General features: G+C 30.7%; 1 protein-coding gene across 1 annotated transcript; it reads left to right on the forward strand.

The window, feature by feature from the left end:
* Positions 1-2,138: 2,138 nt before the first annotated feature.
* Positions 2,139-13,614, forward strand: LOC114382659. The gene is made up of 4 exons (XM_028342221.1): positions 2,139-2,670; positions 12,792-13,019; positions 13,202-13,340; positions 13,452-13,614. The coding sequence occupies exons 1-4, from the start codon at positions 2,139-2,141 to the stop codon at positions 13,612-13,614; spliced, it is 1,062 nt and encodes a 353-aa protein (XP_028198022.1).
* Positions 13,615-14,283: the final 669 nt, after the last annotated feature.

A 14,283-nucleotide genomic window follows, 5' to 3' on the forward strand; every position in this document is an offset into this window, starting at 1 on the left:
ACCCAGGTTATTTAATTCTTTCCCTTGATTTAATTTTTCATTGTGCTCATTGTATGATATAATGCATTATTCATGTGTTGTCAATTAAATTTATTTTGCTACTGTTATTTTGTTATTTAATTCAAGACTGTGCATCTTTTTCGTATTTATTTTCTTTCATTTTTATTTTATTTTCCAACAATTTTTACACGCCAAAAACAAATATCCATCTCTAAACGATATTGATCATATTATATCAGCAGAGATACCTTCACAAGAAGATGATCCAGAACTCTATAAATTAGTGCAAAATCACATGGTTCATGGATCATGTGGAATTTTGAGGCATGCATCTCCATGCATGAAGGAAGGCAAATGCAGTCGATTTTATCCAAAAAAGTTGCAGCCCACAACTCTTATAGATGGAGATGGTTATCCTGTGTATCGTAGAAGAAACACTGGTCGAACAATAACCAAGAATGAGATTATAATTGATAATAAATGTATTGTACCCTACAATCCAAAATTGCTGAAAAAATATCAAGCACATAAATATTGAATGGTGTAACCAAAGCACTTGTATCAAATATTTATTCAAGTACATCAATAAAGGATATGATAGAGTTACGGCTGTCATGGTTCATGATGACACTGGAACAGTTCCCCATGCAAACACTCTGAATGATGAAATTAAGGAATATCTGGATTGCAGGTATGACCCCAGTTTAATATGTAAATCATCATATAATTGTATTTAAAATATATTTATTCCTATTACAGATACATTTTTCCATGTGAATCTACTTGGAGGATCTTTGGTTTTCCAATACATGGTAGAAAACCTTCTGTAGAGAGGCTACAGTTTAATCTTCTAGGACAACATAGCGTTCTCTACCAAGACCATGATGATATTGATGATCTCCTCTCTAACCCAAGCATTTCTGAATCAAAATTTATAGCTTGGATGAATGCAAACCAAGCTTTTGTTGAAGGTCAAAGCCTGACTTATTCTGAATTTGTTACAAAGTTCGTGTATAACCAAAAACAGAGATGCTGGCAACTTAGAAAAAAGGGTTATACTATTGGTAGGCTTCAATGGGTTCCCCAAACTACAGGGGAAATATTTTATTTGAGGATGATGCTGACTGTCTCTAGAGGACCAATCTCATTTGAAGATATCAGAACAGTTGCTGGTGTTGAATATCCTACATATAGAGAAACATGTTTTGCTATAGGTTTTTTACAAGATGATAGAGAATTCATTGCCTCAATCAACGAAGCTAAAGACTGGGGCTCAACACCTTATCTAAAGAATCTTTTTGTATTATTACTTTTGATAGGTACCATGAATAAACCTGAACAAGTGTGGGGAAAAACTTGGCATTGCTTAAGTGATGATATTCTATATAGTCATCGCAGATCAACAAGCACTCCAGGTTGGCTTACATATAGCTTGACACAGAAAAGTTTTATCATAAACATTATCTAACTTCCTTTTCAAATGTCTTAGGATTACATATTGATGACTGCAACCTGATGAATCTGGTATTGCTTGAATTTGAACGGTTGTTACAAGCCAATCAAAGATCACTTAAAGACTATCCTTGCATGCCATATCCTGAGAATGCAAATTTACTAACACATGCAGGCAATGGCCTCATTTTGTCTGAGCTGAATTTCAACAATGAAGAACTTAGATCATAATTCCTTAACCTTTTTTCTCAAATGACAGGTTTATTTATTATACTAACTTGCCTTGCTTATTTCCCTCCCTTGTGTTTGGCTCTGGAATTTCAAGTTGTTATTAAAACCAGAACAATTTTTATGCCTACAGACCAACAAGAACAAATTTATAACCGAATTATTCACGCTGTCAATCAAAATGAAGGTGGGATGTTTTTCTTATATGGATATGGAGGAACAGGAAAAACATTTATTTGGAAAACACTTGCAGCCTTATTGAGAGCTGACAATAAAATAGTTATTATGGTTGCTTCTAGCGGCATAGCTTCTTTGTTATTGCCTGGAGGAAGAACAACACATTCAAAATTAAAAATTCCTGTTCCGATATTTGAAGACTCGACATGCAATATTCATCAAGGAACACAATTGGCTGAATTATTGAATGAAGCAAGTCTTATCATATGGGATGAAGCCACATGGCTCACAAATTATGTTTTGAAGCACTTGATCAAAGTCTAAGAGATGTTATTAAGGCAAAATCAAGTTCTGATAAAATCTTTGGTGGTAAAGTTATGGTATTTGGTGGAGATTTTCGGCAGATTCTGCCAGTCATTCCTAGGGGTAGCCGGTCTGACATTGTTAATGCAACTATAAATTCATCTTATCTATGGAATCATTGCCATGTTTTGACACTGTCGAAAAACATGCATTTAGAAGCCAATATAGATGCAACAGACAGAGAAGAAACTTCAGCTTCTGCACAGTGGATCCTTGATATTGGTGATGGGATTGTTGGGCAGCAAAATGATGGTTATGGTTCAATTGAAATTCCAAAAGATCTATTAATCACAAAATATGATGACCCACTATATGCAATTGTTAATTCTACATTTCCAAATTTATCTCACCATCATAACAATCCTGAATACTTTCAATCTACAGCGATATTAGCTTCCACAAATGAAATCGTACAACAAGTTAATGATTATATACTATCATTGATCCCAGGTGATTATAACATACCTCATCTAATTCTGATTATATATCAATTTGGACTGTATGTCATTCTTATGAAAGGTTCTGCAAGATTAGTTATCAAATTTATTCAATATTTTCTCTCCATACTGATCTTCTAATTTTTTACTCTTTTTATTCTTTAACTGATATGATAACCTGAAAAAAAAATTACAGGTGAATAAATGGAATATCTAAGCGTTGATTATGTGGACAAATCAGAAACTCTAGAGAGTTCTCATTTCCGATCCCTCACAACAGAATTTCTTAATTCATTAACAACATCCGGCCTACCGAATCGTAACATCAAAATCAAAATTGGATCACCCATCATGTTGTTAAGAAACTTAGACCAAAGTCAAGGACTATGTAATGGCACTAGATTAATTGTTACAAGGTTAGCTAAACATGTGGTTGCAGCTGATATCATTTCTGGCAAAAATATTGGTCAAAATGCTTATATTCCAAGAATGTCTATGTCTCCTTCACAATCCCCATGGCCTTTTAAGCTTTTGAGAAGACAGTTCCCAATAATGTTTTCTTATGCTATGACAATTAACAAGTCCCAAGGTCAATCATTATCCTCAGTGGGGCTTTATTTACCTAAACATGTCTTGTCACATGGACAATTATATGTGGCATTGTCAAGGGTAAAATAAAATAAAAAAAAAGCCTTAAAGTTTTAATACATGACAAAGACAAAAAAAAAAAAATCAAATTCCACAACCAAAGTTGTCTTCAAAGAGGTCTTTGCAAATCTTAAAAGGTTAATCCAGTTTATATATATTCTATATTATTATTTTGTATGCTATGATATTCGATAGTTGCTTATTCATACTCTAACATGCAGTTAGATACAAAATGATAACAGGCAGCTTTCAACACATCAATTCAAGTACTGATTTTGTCTTAACCAGGTGCACCATATCATATATATTGTTTTTATGTCATGTCTTTCTGCATAAACCATCACAATCCAATAAACAAATAACTGCAAATATTGTTGCCTTATGGTTGGTTGTCCTACATATAATAGGTCCATTTTTGGTGCAACCTTACAAAATAATCCAGGAAAAAAAAAGCTCAAGCCAAAAGTTCAAGATGTCGGCATAAACATATCCGTTATTCATGTACTTGAATAAATATTTGATACAAGTGTTTTGGTTACACCATTCAATATTTAAATATGCTTGGTATTTTTTTCAGAAATTCTGAATTATAGGGTACAATATATATGTTATCAATTATAATCCCTTTTCTTGGTTATTGTCCCATCAGCATTTCTTGACTTCTTATATTTCCTTTCTTCATACATGGAGATGCAAGCCTCAAAATTCCAAATCAACCATCAACCACATGATTTTGCACTAATAATAATATCTGTCTTTGAATTTCCATGAATATCATCTGCAATAACTGCACCAACTTCTCAAACCGTTGTCATCCTACAACTCTTTGCATGAACATTAATAGACGATGGAAATGTCTAGGGCAAATGCATTTTTGTGATATTTCATTGGATAACTGGTACTATCTAACAATCCAGTAATAATCTATATTAACTAGTACTGTGTAACACAGAAAGCTAGCATTCAATATTGACAATGATCTAGACCAAGTTGAATCATTCGATAATTGTAACTATGCAGCAAATACATAAATAATTTAAAGTGCATTAATGTAAAAAAAAAAAAAAAACAATCGCAATTGAATCACATTATTTGATTAACATGATTTTAGGAAAATAAACTATATCATCAACTATTTAATACTCATCTTTGATTAATTGTGGTGCCACCAATTTATAACATGTATTCATTGATTAAATATTTTGCCATTTCTGAAATAATAAATTTACTGTGAAATACTATAAATACATTTATACAGAAAACTAAAAAAAAACTTTATCTTTAAATTCTTTGCAATTTTAATGTCAATGTAAAAAAACAATTTAAATTTATTTTTTACAAACACTTATTTAACAAAAAATAATATCTGAATTTTTCATACAAATACAATCTAATTATTATCAATTACAACATTTATCACGTTTTCCACATAATCATCCGCATTTGCACAAAAAAAAAGTTCTTTCACTACATCTTTGAAGATATATATATTGCTCATGACATTCAGTGGCAAACTAGCACCCCAACAATATTGACAATGATTCAACTCCCTCTACATGTCCAATCTACTGGACCAGCATTCAATACTCCACGATTTCCAATTTACTTGGCACGCCTCGCGTCACACCTCTTGGCTAACCGATACTTGACTCCCTCATTTATTCTACAAACACCATTTCCTTACAAACATTAACCTCTTCAAACTTTCCTAAAAAACAACAACAACTGGGCTCCGACTATGAGTTCAGACTCATCGACGACTTCAAACAAAGTAAATGTCAAACCAAAAACTCTGTTAGTTACTGCATTTTTCTTAAATTTGTCCCAAATTGCATTACCTAATTTCTAGACTGCTCTTTCCGATTTCGACTTCTATTTGTGCTTCTATCATGAAATTTATTATCTACATTCCACATTTCCTCACTTGGTTGAGGAATCCTTACCGGGTTTTTCTTCTTTTTCAGTTCATCTTTTCAATGTATTCATCGATATATTTTATGTTTTATAGTTGACGTTCATCCGACATTTCTAAAATTATTCTAGATTAGGAACTATATTGATTATTTGGACAACTGTTTTCGTCTGATCTTCAGTTTGTGCATCTTCATCTGCCTTAGAGATTTATCTTTTTTTTCATGCATGTACTTCCTCTGTTTTTGTCTTTTCTCAGTTTGTTTTTCATTTCTATATCTCCATCACTTGCGTTGTAATTTTCCACCTGGTCACACCTTCCATTTTGTCGAGACTTTGCTTTTACTTCAAGCTTTCTTCCTTCTTAGATTTCATTCCTGTTCTTGCCTACTGTTATCGTTCATGCCTAAAACTGCCACATCACAACTTAGATCTTAATTGAATTTTCTAGCTTACCAAACCATATTAAGCAATTTCAGATTAGGAACTATACTTATTAATTCAACTGTTGTTTTCATATGGTGTTTATTTGTGCATGTTAATCTCCCTCATGAAATTTTGTTATTCATCATTGTATCACCCTAACAATGAAAACATTATTATTGTGTTGTCGACCAATGCCACAATTAAAGAGGGTCACCCTATACTATGATATATAGTTACTCATGTTGGCTTTCTTTCACAACAAATATGTTGTTTAATTATTTTATTTTCTATGTAGTTGTTTGGTTATTCATATTTTTTCCTGGTATTGATTTCTTCAACTGGAGACCAATTTTTCTTACATACATTTTTTAAACATTCCAAAAAGCTGAAATATTGTTTAATTCACTGTATGTTTGATCAACAATTGCAGAAGGTTATATGCATCCAAATGTCCTAATCTAGAATTACACATATCTCTAAAATGACTAAACATAATTACAATCTATATCTTCATTTCTATTAGATCATGCAATTTTTGTATCATTTCGCCAAGCTGGAATGTTGTTTAATTTTCTCCATGTCTGATCAGCAATGGCATAAACTAATATATTGTTTCGACAATTTTATTGCTAATCTAGAATTGTGTATGCCTCTAAAATTACTAAACATAATTAGACTTTTTGTACCTGCTTGATAGCTTAAATTTAACTGCTTTGTTTCTTCCTAAGTCCACATGTTTGATTATTATCTATCTGAATAACACAACATGTTGCTTTTTATGTTCAATCTCATTCTAGGTGGAACTTCCATTTATCAGAAAACCAACAATCATGCAGTTTAGAGCCACATCCCACAATGATAGGGTAATATTGCATTGAAACTCATTTCTTCTTTGCTTTTTTTTTTTTTTTTGCAGCTTATTTATTTTAATTTTGCACATAATATTTTCTTGCAAGACATCATAAAAATCCCGGTTTTTTACCACATTCAGTGGGCACTAGAATATCCCGAATATGTCAGTTTCAAATATAATGGAGCTGTATACCAAATCCAAGTCAGACTCCATAAGGGAAAAGTTTTCTTTGCCGATGGACTGAAACAGTTTAGAAAAGAATTATCCATTTATGAATCTACTATGATTCATTTCTTTGCCATCGACTACATCGCAGTATTCGACCTTCATTTCAGTACACCATTGGAACAGCAGACCTCCGGAAGACCGTGCATGATATCCAGGCAGCATATTTGGACACTTGAAATAACGCAATCAATGATTGATGCACCTCACCCTTTGGTAATGATGACAATATGTTTATTATGACTTATATAAATACAAACTTAAATATAATTATTATTTATCCTCTTTTGCAGAATCTTCCAAGCTGTGTAACTAGACATCTAAATGGATGTGATCAACACATGACAATCCTTAGAAGATTAGGGCCTCCATTACAATGGAATGTTATTGTTCTTGATATTGGAATTGGCGAAAAATATGTTGTGCAACCTTGGTATCAATTCCTTGAAGAAAGCAATTTTTCTCATGGTGATGAAATCTCTTTCTACTATAGGCAGCATGAATAAATTTGAGAAATTATTATCAGGAGTCAAAAGGATTGGGACAATAGTGATAGTGATAGTGACTAAATTGAGTTTACGTTATTTGTTTTGTTTACTAGCATTACCTAGGTCAATGAGTAATGTAGCTTTTTCTTTTAATGCAAACAATCTAATTACTATTAATGTTACATATATTTTTATTTTTATACTATTTTTCATTTTAATACTATATTATATAATAAATAAATATTCATATAAAATAAATTACAAATGACTCGTACCGTGCGTACAGGTTACCAACTAGTAATTATTATAAAAAGTGTAGATTTTAATAATATTAGTACAATTAAGTACGATGATGTTTATTTTAGTTTTAATATTATAGTGATATTTATATTTTTAATATATACTAATGTATAAATCGATAGTTCTAATGGTCATTTTTAAATATAAATATTGTATACAAATATAATTCGATTGTGTAGATTAAATCTTTAGTAGGAATAACAATGGGCTGGGGAGGCTAGCCTTAAATAGTAGTCTCTCACCATCATTACATTTGATGAAATACATCTCGTGCCCATCTCTTGCACGAATATTTTGTTTTGCAAGTATCGATGAATTTTATAAATATTTGCAAGTATATGAACAATATTTGTGAATATTTTTTAAAATTAAAATTTTTTAAAAAATTAAGTTAAGAAATATCATGTTAATATTAGAATGATATTAAAAAAACATTTTCACTTTAATATTGTAGTGACCATTCAAAATATTTTTTAGGAGAAAATTATTACTAATAAATACTTTTTTGTTACATTAGAAATCAAAACTAATAAATACTTGAATTAATTAAGAAAAATTTTTAGTACCATATTAAATATTTTAAATTGTTAAAAAGTAGACATATTTTTAATATAATAAATATTTTTATTACACTTTTTTATTTCTATAAAAAATATTTTAGAATACTCATTCGTATTCTCCTAATAATAATAATAAGTTAATTATAAGTGTTATAAAGATACTAATTAAATATTATATAATTTATTCTATTAAATATTTTGAACCATTTATTTCATCTCAATTGATTATGATTTCAATGGCTTTTAGTAAAATAATTTTTATTTATACAAATAAAATTTATCATATTTAAAAGTAATTTTATAAAAATAAAATAAAAAATATATCAATAATTGAATGAAAATATTATAAAACTATGAAGAGCAAATTATACGTGCACTTCCTTTTTTTACCAATCACATATTTCCTAACTTTTCTTTTTGAGTCCGTTGCACACATCTCATTTTTTAAATAGTGTTAATTTTTTTATGTTTAATCACGGGATAGACACGTGTTTTTTAAGATTTTTTTTTCATATTGAAAACATGACAAGAGAACACTTAAATTGTCTTCAAAAGAAATATAAAAAAGAAAGAAATTTGACTCTAACCACCATTTGTCGATGGAATCAAAGTTATCAAAAGCAAGGTGACTATAACCACGACATACCGGTGAAACCAACACTATCGAGTTTTTAACCCAAGAATAAATGAAAAGCTCTCACAATAGATAAATTCTCAAATTTCATCGCTACAAAGAAAAAGTCTATGGACGGTTGGAATCCATTGGTAACCTCAAAATTTCGTCAGTAATTCAAAATTTCTAATGGACTGGACCAAAAACTCGATAGTGTGTCGGTGGAACCGACACACTATCGAGTTTTTAACCCAAGAATAAAGGAAAAGCTCTCACAATAGATAAATTCTCAATTTTCACTACTACAAAAAAAGAGTCTATTTTCGATGACTGGAATTCGTCGGTAATTCAAAATTTCCAATGGACCGGACCAAAATCCGTCAGAAAAATGGTCATAGGAAATTTTAACAGACGATTTTTTGTTGTTTGTCGGAAATTTCCGACAGGCAATATTTGTGGGAAATTTCTAACGAATTTTTTCCGTGGGAAATATCTGTTGGAAAATCCGTCAAAAATGCTATTTTATAACGAATTTTTTTTTCATTTTTATTATTTAACATCGATAATTTAGGAATTATTTTTTGTATTTATATTATTTAACGTCAAAATTTTAATTACCATATAAATATAATTAACGAAATACTCAAATTTATAAATCCAAAAAAAAAAATAGTAAAATAGATCATTAAGTTAAATTGAAAATAAATCTAAAAGAAAAGCACAATGTAATATGTCAATAGTAATTTTGTGTTGCTAAGTCAGTAATCAAAATATTCATTGGGAGAGTGCCTCTGTTGGTCATTGTCTTATTGTTGTTGCTGGTGAGGTTGTTGATGTTGATGAATAATGTTCCACGCTTCAGGAGGTAGGAACTGAAGAACAATTGATTGAATACATGCATCTCCTTCTGTGATTGACGAAGCTCCTGCCTCAGTTGGTTAATTTCTATGGCATCTTGAGCGTGACTAGGAGATCATGTAAGATGCATGAAGTTGTCATCTCCACATTTATAAGTATGAGCAAGGTCTCCAGTATGTAAAGGCATCCCTTACGCTTTGGTCCCGTAGCTGCAACCCAACACCGAGTCATAAGTTTTTGTTCTTTGGTAGGGTCTAAAAGAGTGAGTTGTGATTCACCAACACTTGATGCAACATTAGACCTAGCTTGAGATAGTTCATCCCCAAATTCTTCTAGTCATTCATAAACAATTATTATTTCATAAATATAATAAACATTTTAAAGAATAAAAAACATGCAAGATAATGGTCTCACATGTGTCTGCCTAGATCTATCATCGACAAATTGACATGTATCATTTCGTAAATGAGTTTGCTAAAAAAACTCATCATGCAGATCGACCAAGTTACTCTAACTATTAACAAACATTATAAAAATAGACATTGAACATTCTTGATAAATTTATGCTTATTTGATAGGATTGATGGATTGAACATTCTCGATAAATTAATAGGCATTGTGTTATTTCACTGCCATTTTAAACTGGGTACTATCTTTTATACATTTCAAGCAATGATTGTGGTTAGGTCAAATGTTAATTGTTTAATAATTGCAGGTTGATGCAGCTCTTGATTTGAGCCACAAATAAGACATAGGGAGAATGATAAAGGCTCACTTTCCATACTCGTAGAGGATAATTGTTGATGTTGTCATGTGATTTCTTTGATTTCTTGCAATCTTGTCTTTCCAATTCTAAAAAAATAATAGACACAAACCTCTTAATTGTAGCTTACCAAAAATATTAAAAACAGAAATGTCTTTTTGTCCTTTTGACACGATTGAACATGTGGATTTTCAGCTTTTTGTTCTAGTTTTATTTTTGGTTTGTCAATATACGTGATAATTGAATGACAATAAAACATAAGTGTCTTTTAATCCATGTAGTTGAAAATACCAACTGGAAAAAAAAACTGTGATAATTACTAATAAAGTGTAACACATTTGATAAATAAAAAAGTTTTTAAATGGTATGGCCAAAGATTTGATTTCTGACCATACAAATGAAGAAGAATCTTATTGAAAGAGAAAAAAATTATTTTGATAAATGATGATTTCTACGCTTGAAGAAACTAATTTCTGGCATAAAGATATCCTTGGAACAGACCAAACAAAAAAAAACATGTAGATTAATTAGGGTGAAGTTATTTTAATTTAATAATTAATAATTTTAAGTATATAGTTACATTAAATATTAAGAGAAAAAACTTTGTGACTTGTAATAATCTTATTTCACTAAAACAAAGATAAAAAAATGTGTCATTGAAAATGTATGTGTCTACTAATTATTTTTGTATTCATAAAAAAATCATATAAACTTTGAAAATTAAGAGCTAAGAATTTAAATAAATATTTCTTTTTGTACCATTGGGAGGAATGTCAATGATACGAATAGATATAAATATAAATGTTTTGGGAAAAGAAAAATAACTAAGTACAATATCACGTGCGATATCATCTTTAGTTTTTGTCACTGACTCATGGTATATATCTATAAGGAAATACATCTTTAATTTGATATATTTAAAGTCAAAATTATATTAATTACGTGATAAATTTAGGTTAGAAATTATGATTAAATGAATATCAATAAAAATAAAAAGTTTGTAATTCATTAAATGAATACCATCCCTACAGAAGGGTGATCCTAATAAACAATAACAAAGGAAGTTCCACGACGAGTAGTTAAATAGAACTTGAACAAATGAATCAAAAAACAAGGAAAGAATTCACTCCACATATTGTTGTTGATCACAACGAAACCACTCTATTATGGTGGCTCCTTCTCATGATTCTTCCCAACTCCCCTATTGGTTTCTCCTTGTCTCTGCCCAATTAACCCTTTTCTTTTCGGGAATTGCTAGGGGCACCCAACAACATTGTTGGTGCACCCAGCAATTTTTCAAAAATCCCAAAATATCCCTGAACGTTTTTCTTTTATAAAAAGCTATTTTTTATTTGTTTTTCATCGTTGCTTTCTTTGTTTCTCCGTGGTGCTTGTGTTGTGCAATATTTCTCCGTGTTGGTTGTGTTTGTGCTCTCCTTTGGTGTGATATTTGTCAACTAAGGTACATAGCTTTTGTGTGTATCATTGTTTATTTTGGGTAGTGGAATGGTGTAAGTGTTTAATTTGAAGCAAATGAAGAACATTCTTCCGCTGTTGTAGTTACAACTGCGGAAGATAGCTTCTTCCGTGGAAGCTCACGGAAGATGTCTTTCGCGACATTCCACAAAAGAAGTTTTCTTCCGCTGTTGTAACTACAACTGTGGAAGACAACTTCTTCCGTGGATTAATTTGTTTTATAATTTTTAGTTTTAAGATTATTTTGAATGTTATTTTGGTTAATTCTATTTGTAATTTATGTGAAACATAAAAATATATTTCTTGGTTGAAGTGTTGATTTTTTTGCCTAGGTTGAAGTATTTTTTGGTTAAATGAACTTTGTAGGTTATAATTTTGAAATTATGTAATTAAAAGTTGAATTTGGTTGTTGTTAAAATATTGATGTATATGTAGATTAAATATTTGTGAGGTTGTCAAATGTTGAATTAGTTCGATATTCATAGTTTGTAAATTTTTTTGGGGGGTTGTATTGTTCAAATTATTTAGTTGAATATTGAATTAGATGATAGTTATAGTTTGAATTAAGATGGACGAAGATCAATGGGCATATTACAGTACGATGTCCGAAGAAGTTGATATGGATTTTCAAGATGAACAAGATTGTGGTGTGAATGAAGGACATGTTGATTGTTCAGACGCTTTTAATACTTCTCAGGTAATCATGTCGATCAGTTTGAGCTGTTTGGTCTACTGTATGATTTGTGTAAAAATTAATATGTCGTGGTTGTGTCCTAGGTCTTTGCAACCTGAGAAGATGTATTGCAGTGGGCTCGAACGGTTGTCCATGAAAACGGTTTTGTTGCAGTAATTATGAGGTCTGATACATATACTGGTAGCAGAGGAAGAACTTCATTTGTGTTAATTGGGTGTGAAAGGAGCGGTAAGTACAAGTGTAGGAAAAAAGAATTTGTTAAAAAGAGACACAAGAACTAGAAAATGTGGTTGTCCCTTTAAGATTTGTGGAAAACCAGTGCATGGAGGTGAATGTTGGACGGTGAAGCTGATATGTGGGATTTACACCCATGAATTGGCGAAGACCTTAGTTGGACATCCATATGTTGGGAGATTGACAGATGATGAGAAGAATATCATTGTTGATATGACGAAGTCGAATGTGAAACCAAGAAATATCCTGCTAACGTTGAAAGAGCACAACGCCAACAGTTGCACCACAATCAAACAAATCTACAATGCAAGAAGTACATATTGTTCTTCAATCAGAGGAGATGACACTAAAATGCAACACCTAATGAGGCTCCTTGAACGTGACCAATACATTCATTGGCATAGATTGAAGGAGCAAGATGTGATGCGTGATTTATTTTGGTGTCACCCAGATGCAGTTAAGTTATGTAACGCATGTCATCTTGTTTTTTTATAGACAGTACCTACAAAACAAATAGGTACAGGCTCCCATTGCTTGACTTTGTGGGGGTGACACCAACCGGGATGACTTTCTCTGTTGGGTTTGCATATCTAGAGGGTGAGCGCGTGAACAATCTTGTATGGACATTGGAACGGTTTCGAGACCTTTTTTTAAGAAACGATCGCCTTCCTGTTGTTATTGTCACAGACAGAGACCTAGCCCTAATGAATGTTGTGTTTCCAGGGTGTACAAATTTGTTGTGCAGGTTTCACATAGACAAGAATGTGAAGGAAAAGTGCAAATCGCTAATTGGTCAGAAGAATGTCTGGGACTATGTAATGGATAGCTGGGATAACCTGGTAGATTGTCCTTCGGAACAGGAGTTCACTGAGCACCTTCAAAGCTTTCAAGTAGCGTGTTCCCCGTAGTCAATGTTCGTTGACTACATATGTGAGACATGGATTGTCCCACACAAGGAGAAGTTTATCACGGCACATATTTATTACTACTAAAAAATGTATGCTACTAAAAACGGCACATATTTATTACTACTAAAAAAGTAATTTATGTTGATACAACTTAGTTTTATTTATTAAATACTATTTTAATTCTAATATTATAAAAAACAATATCTGTATAATAATATTAAAATAATTATAATATTATAAAAAATAACTTTTAATTCTAATACTATATATCTTTTCCTAAAATAAATACTATAAATAATGTTTGTTTTACATATATTTTTTTAATGAAATTGTGATGTCATCATTTTTATTTCTTCTTTCCATATTTGAATGAATGGAATAACATTATTTTCAATATTACAATTTTTTTCTTTTCCTAAAACAAATAATATTTATATATTTATATTAAATTACAAAGCAGGAGAAAATCTCCTTGTTAAATTATTTTATCTTCTTTATTTTTTATATTCAAATACCATTATAAATGTGATTCATGTGTGTGGTTTATATTTAAATTTCAAAGCATATATTTATAGAGAGACAAACATAAATCATAAATGATGTGAGTAGATGTGTTTTATCACAAACATAAACAAATACTAAAATTAATAATTTAAATACAATAAAAAT

Source organism: Glycine soja, chromosome 13, assembly GCF_004193775.1.
Source record: "Glycine soja cultivar W05 chromosome 13, ASM419377v2, whole genome shotgun sequence".
NCBI classification, from domain to species: Eukaryota; Viridiplantae; Streptophyta; class Magnoliopsida; order Fabales; family Fabaceae; genus Glycine; species Glycine soja.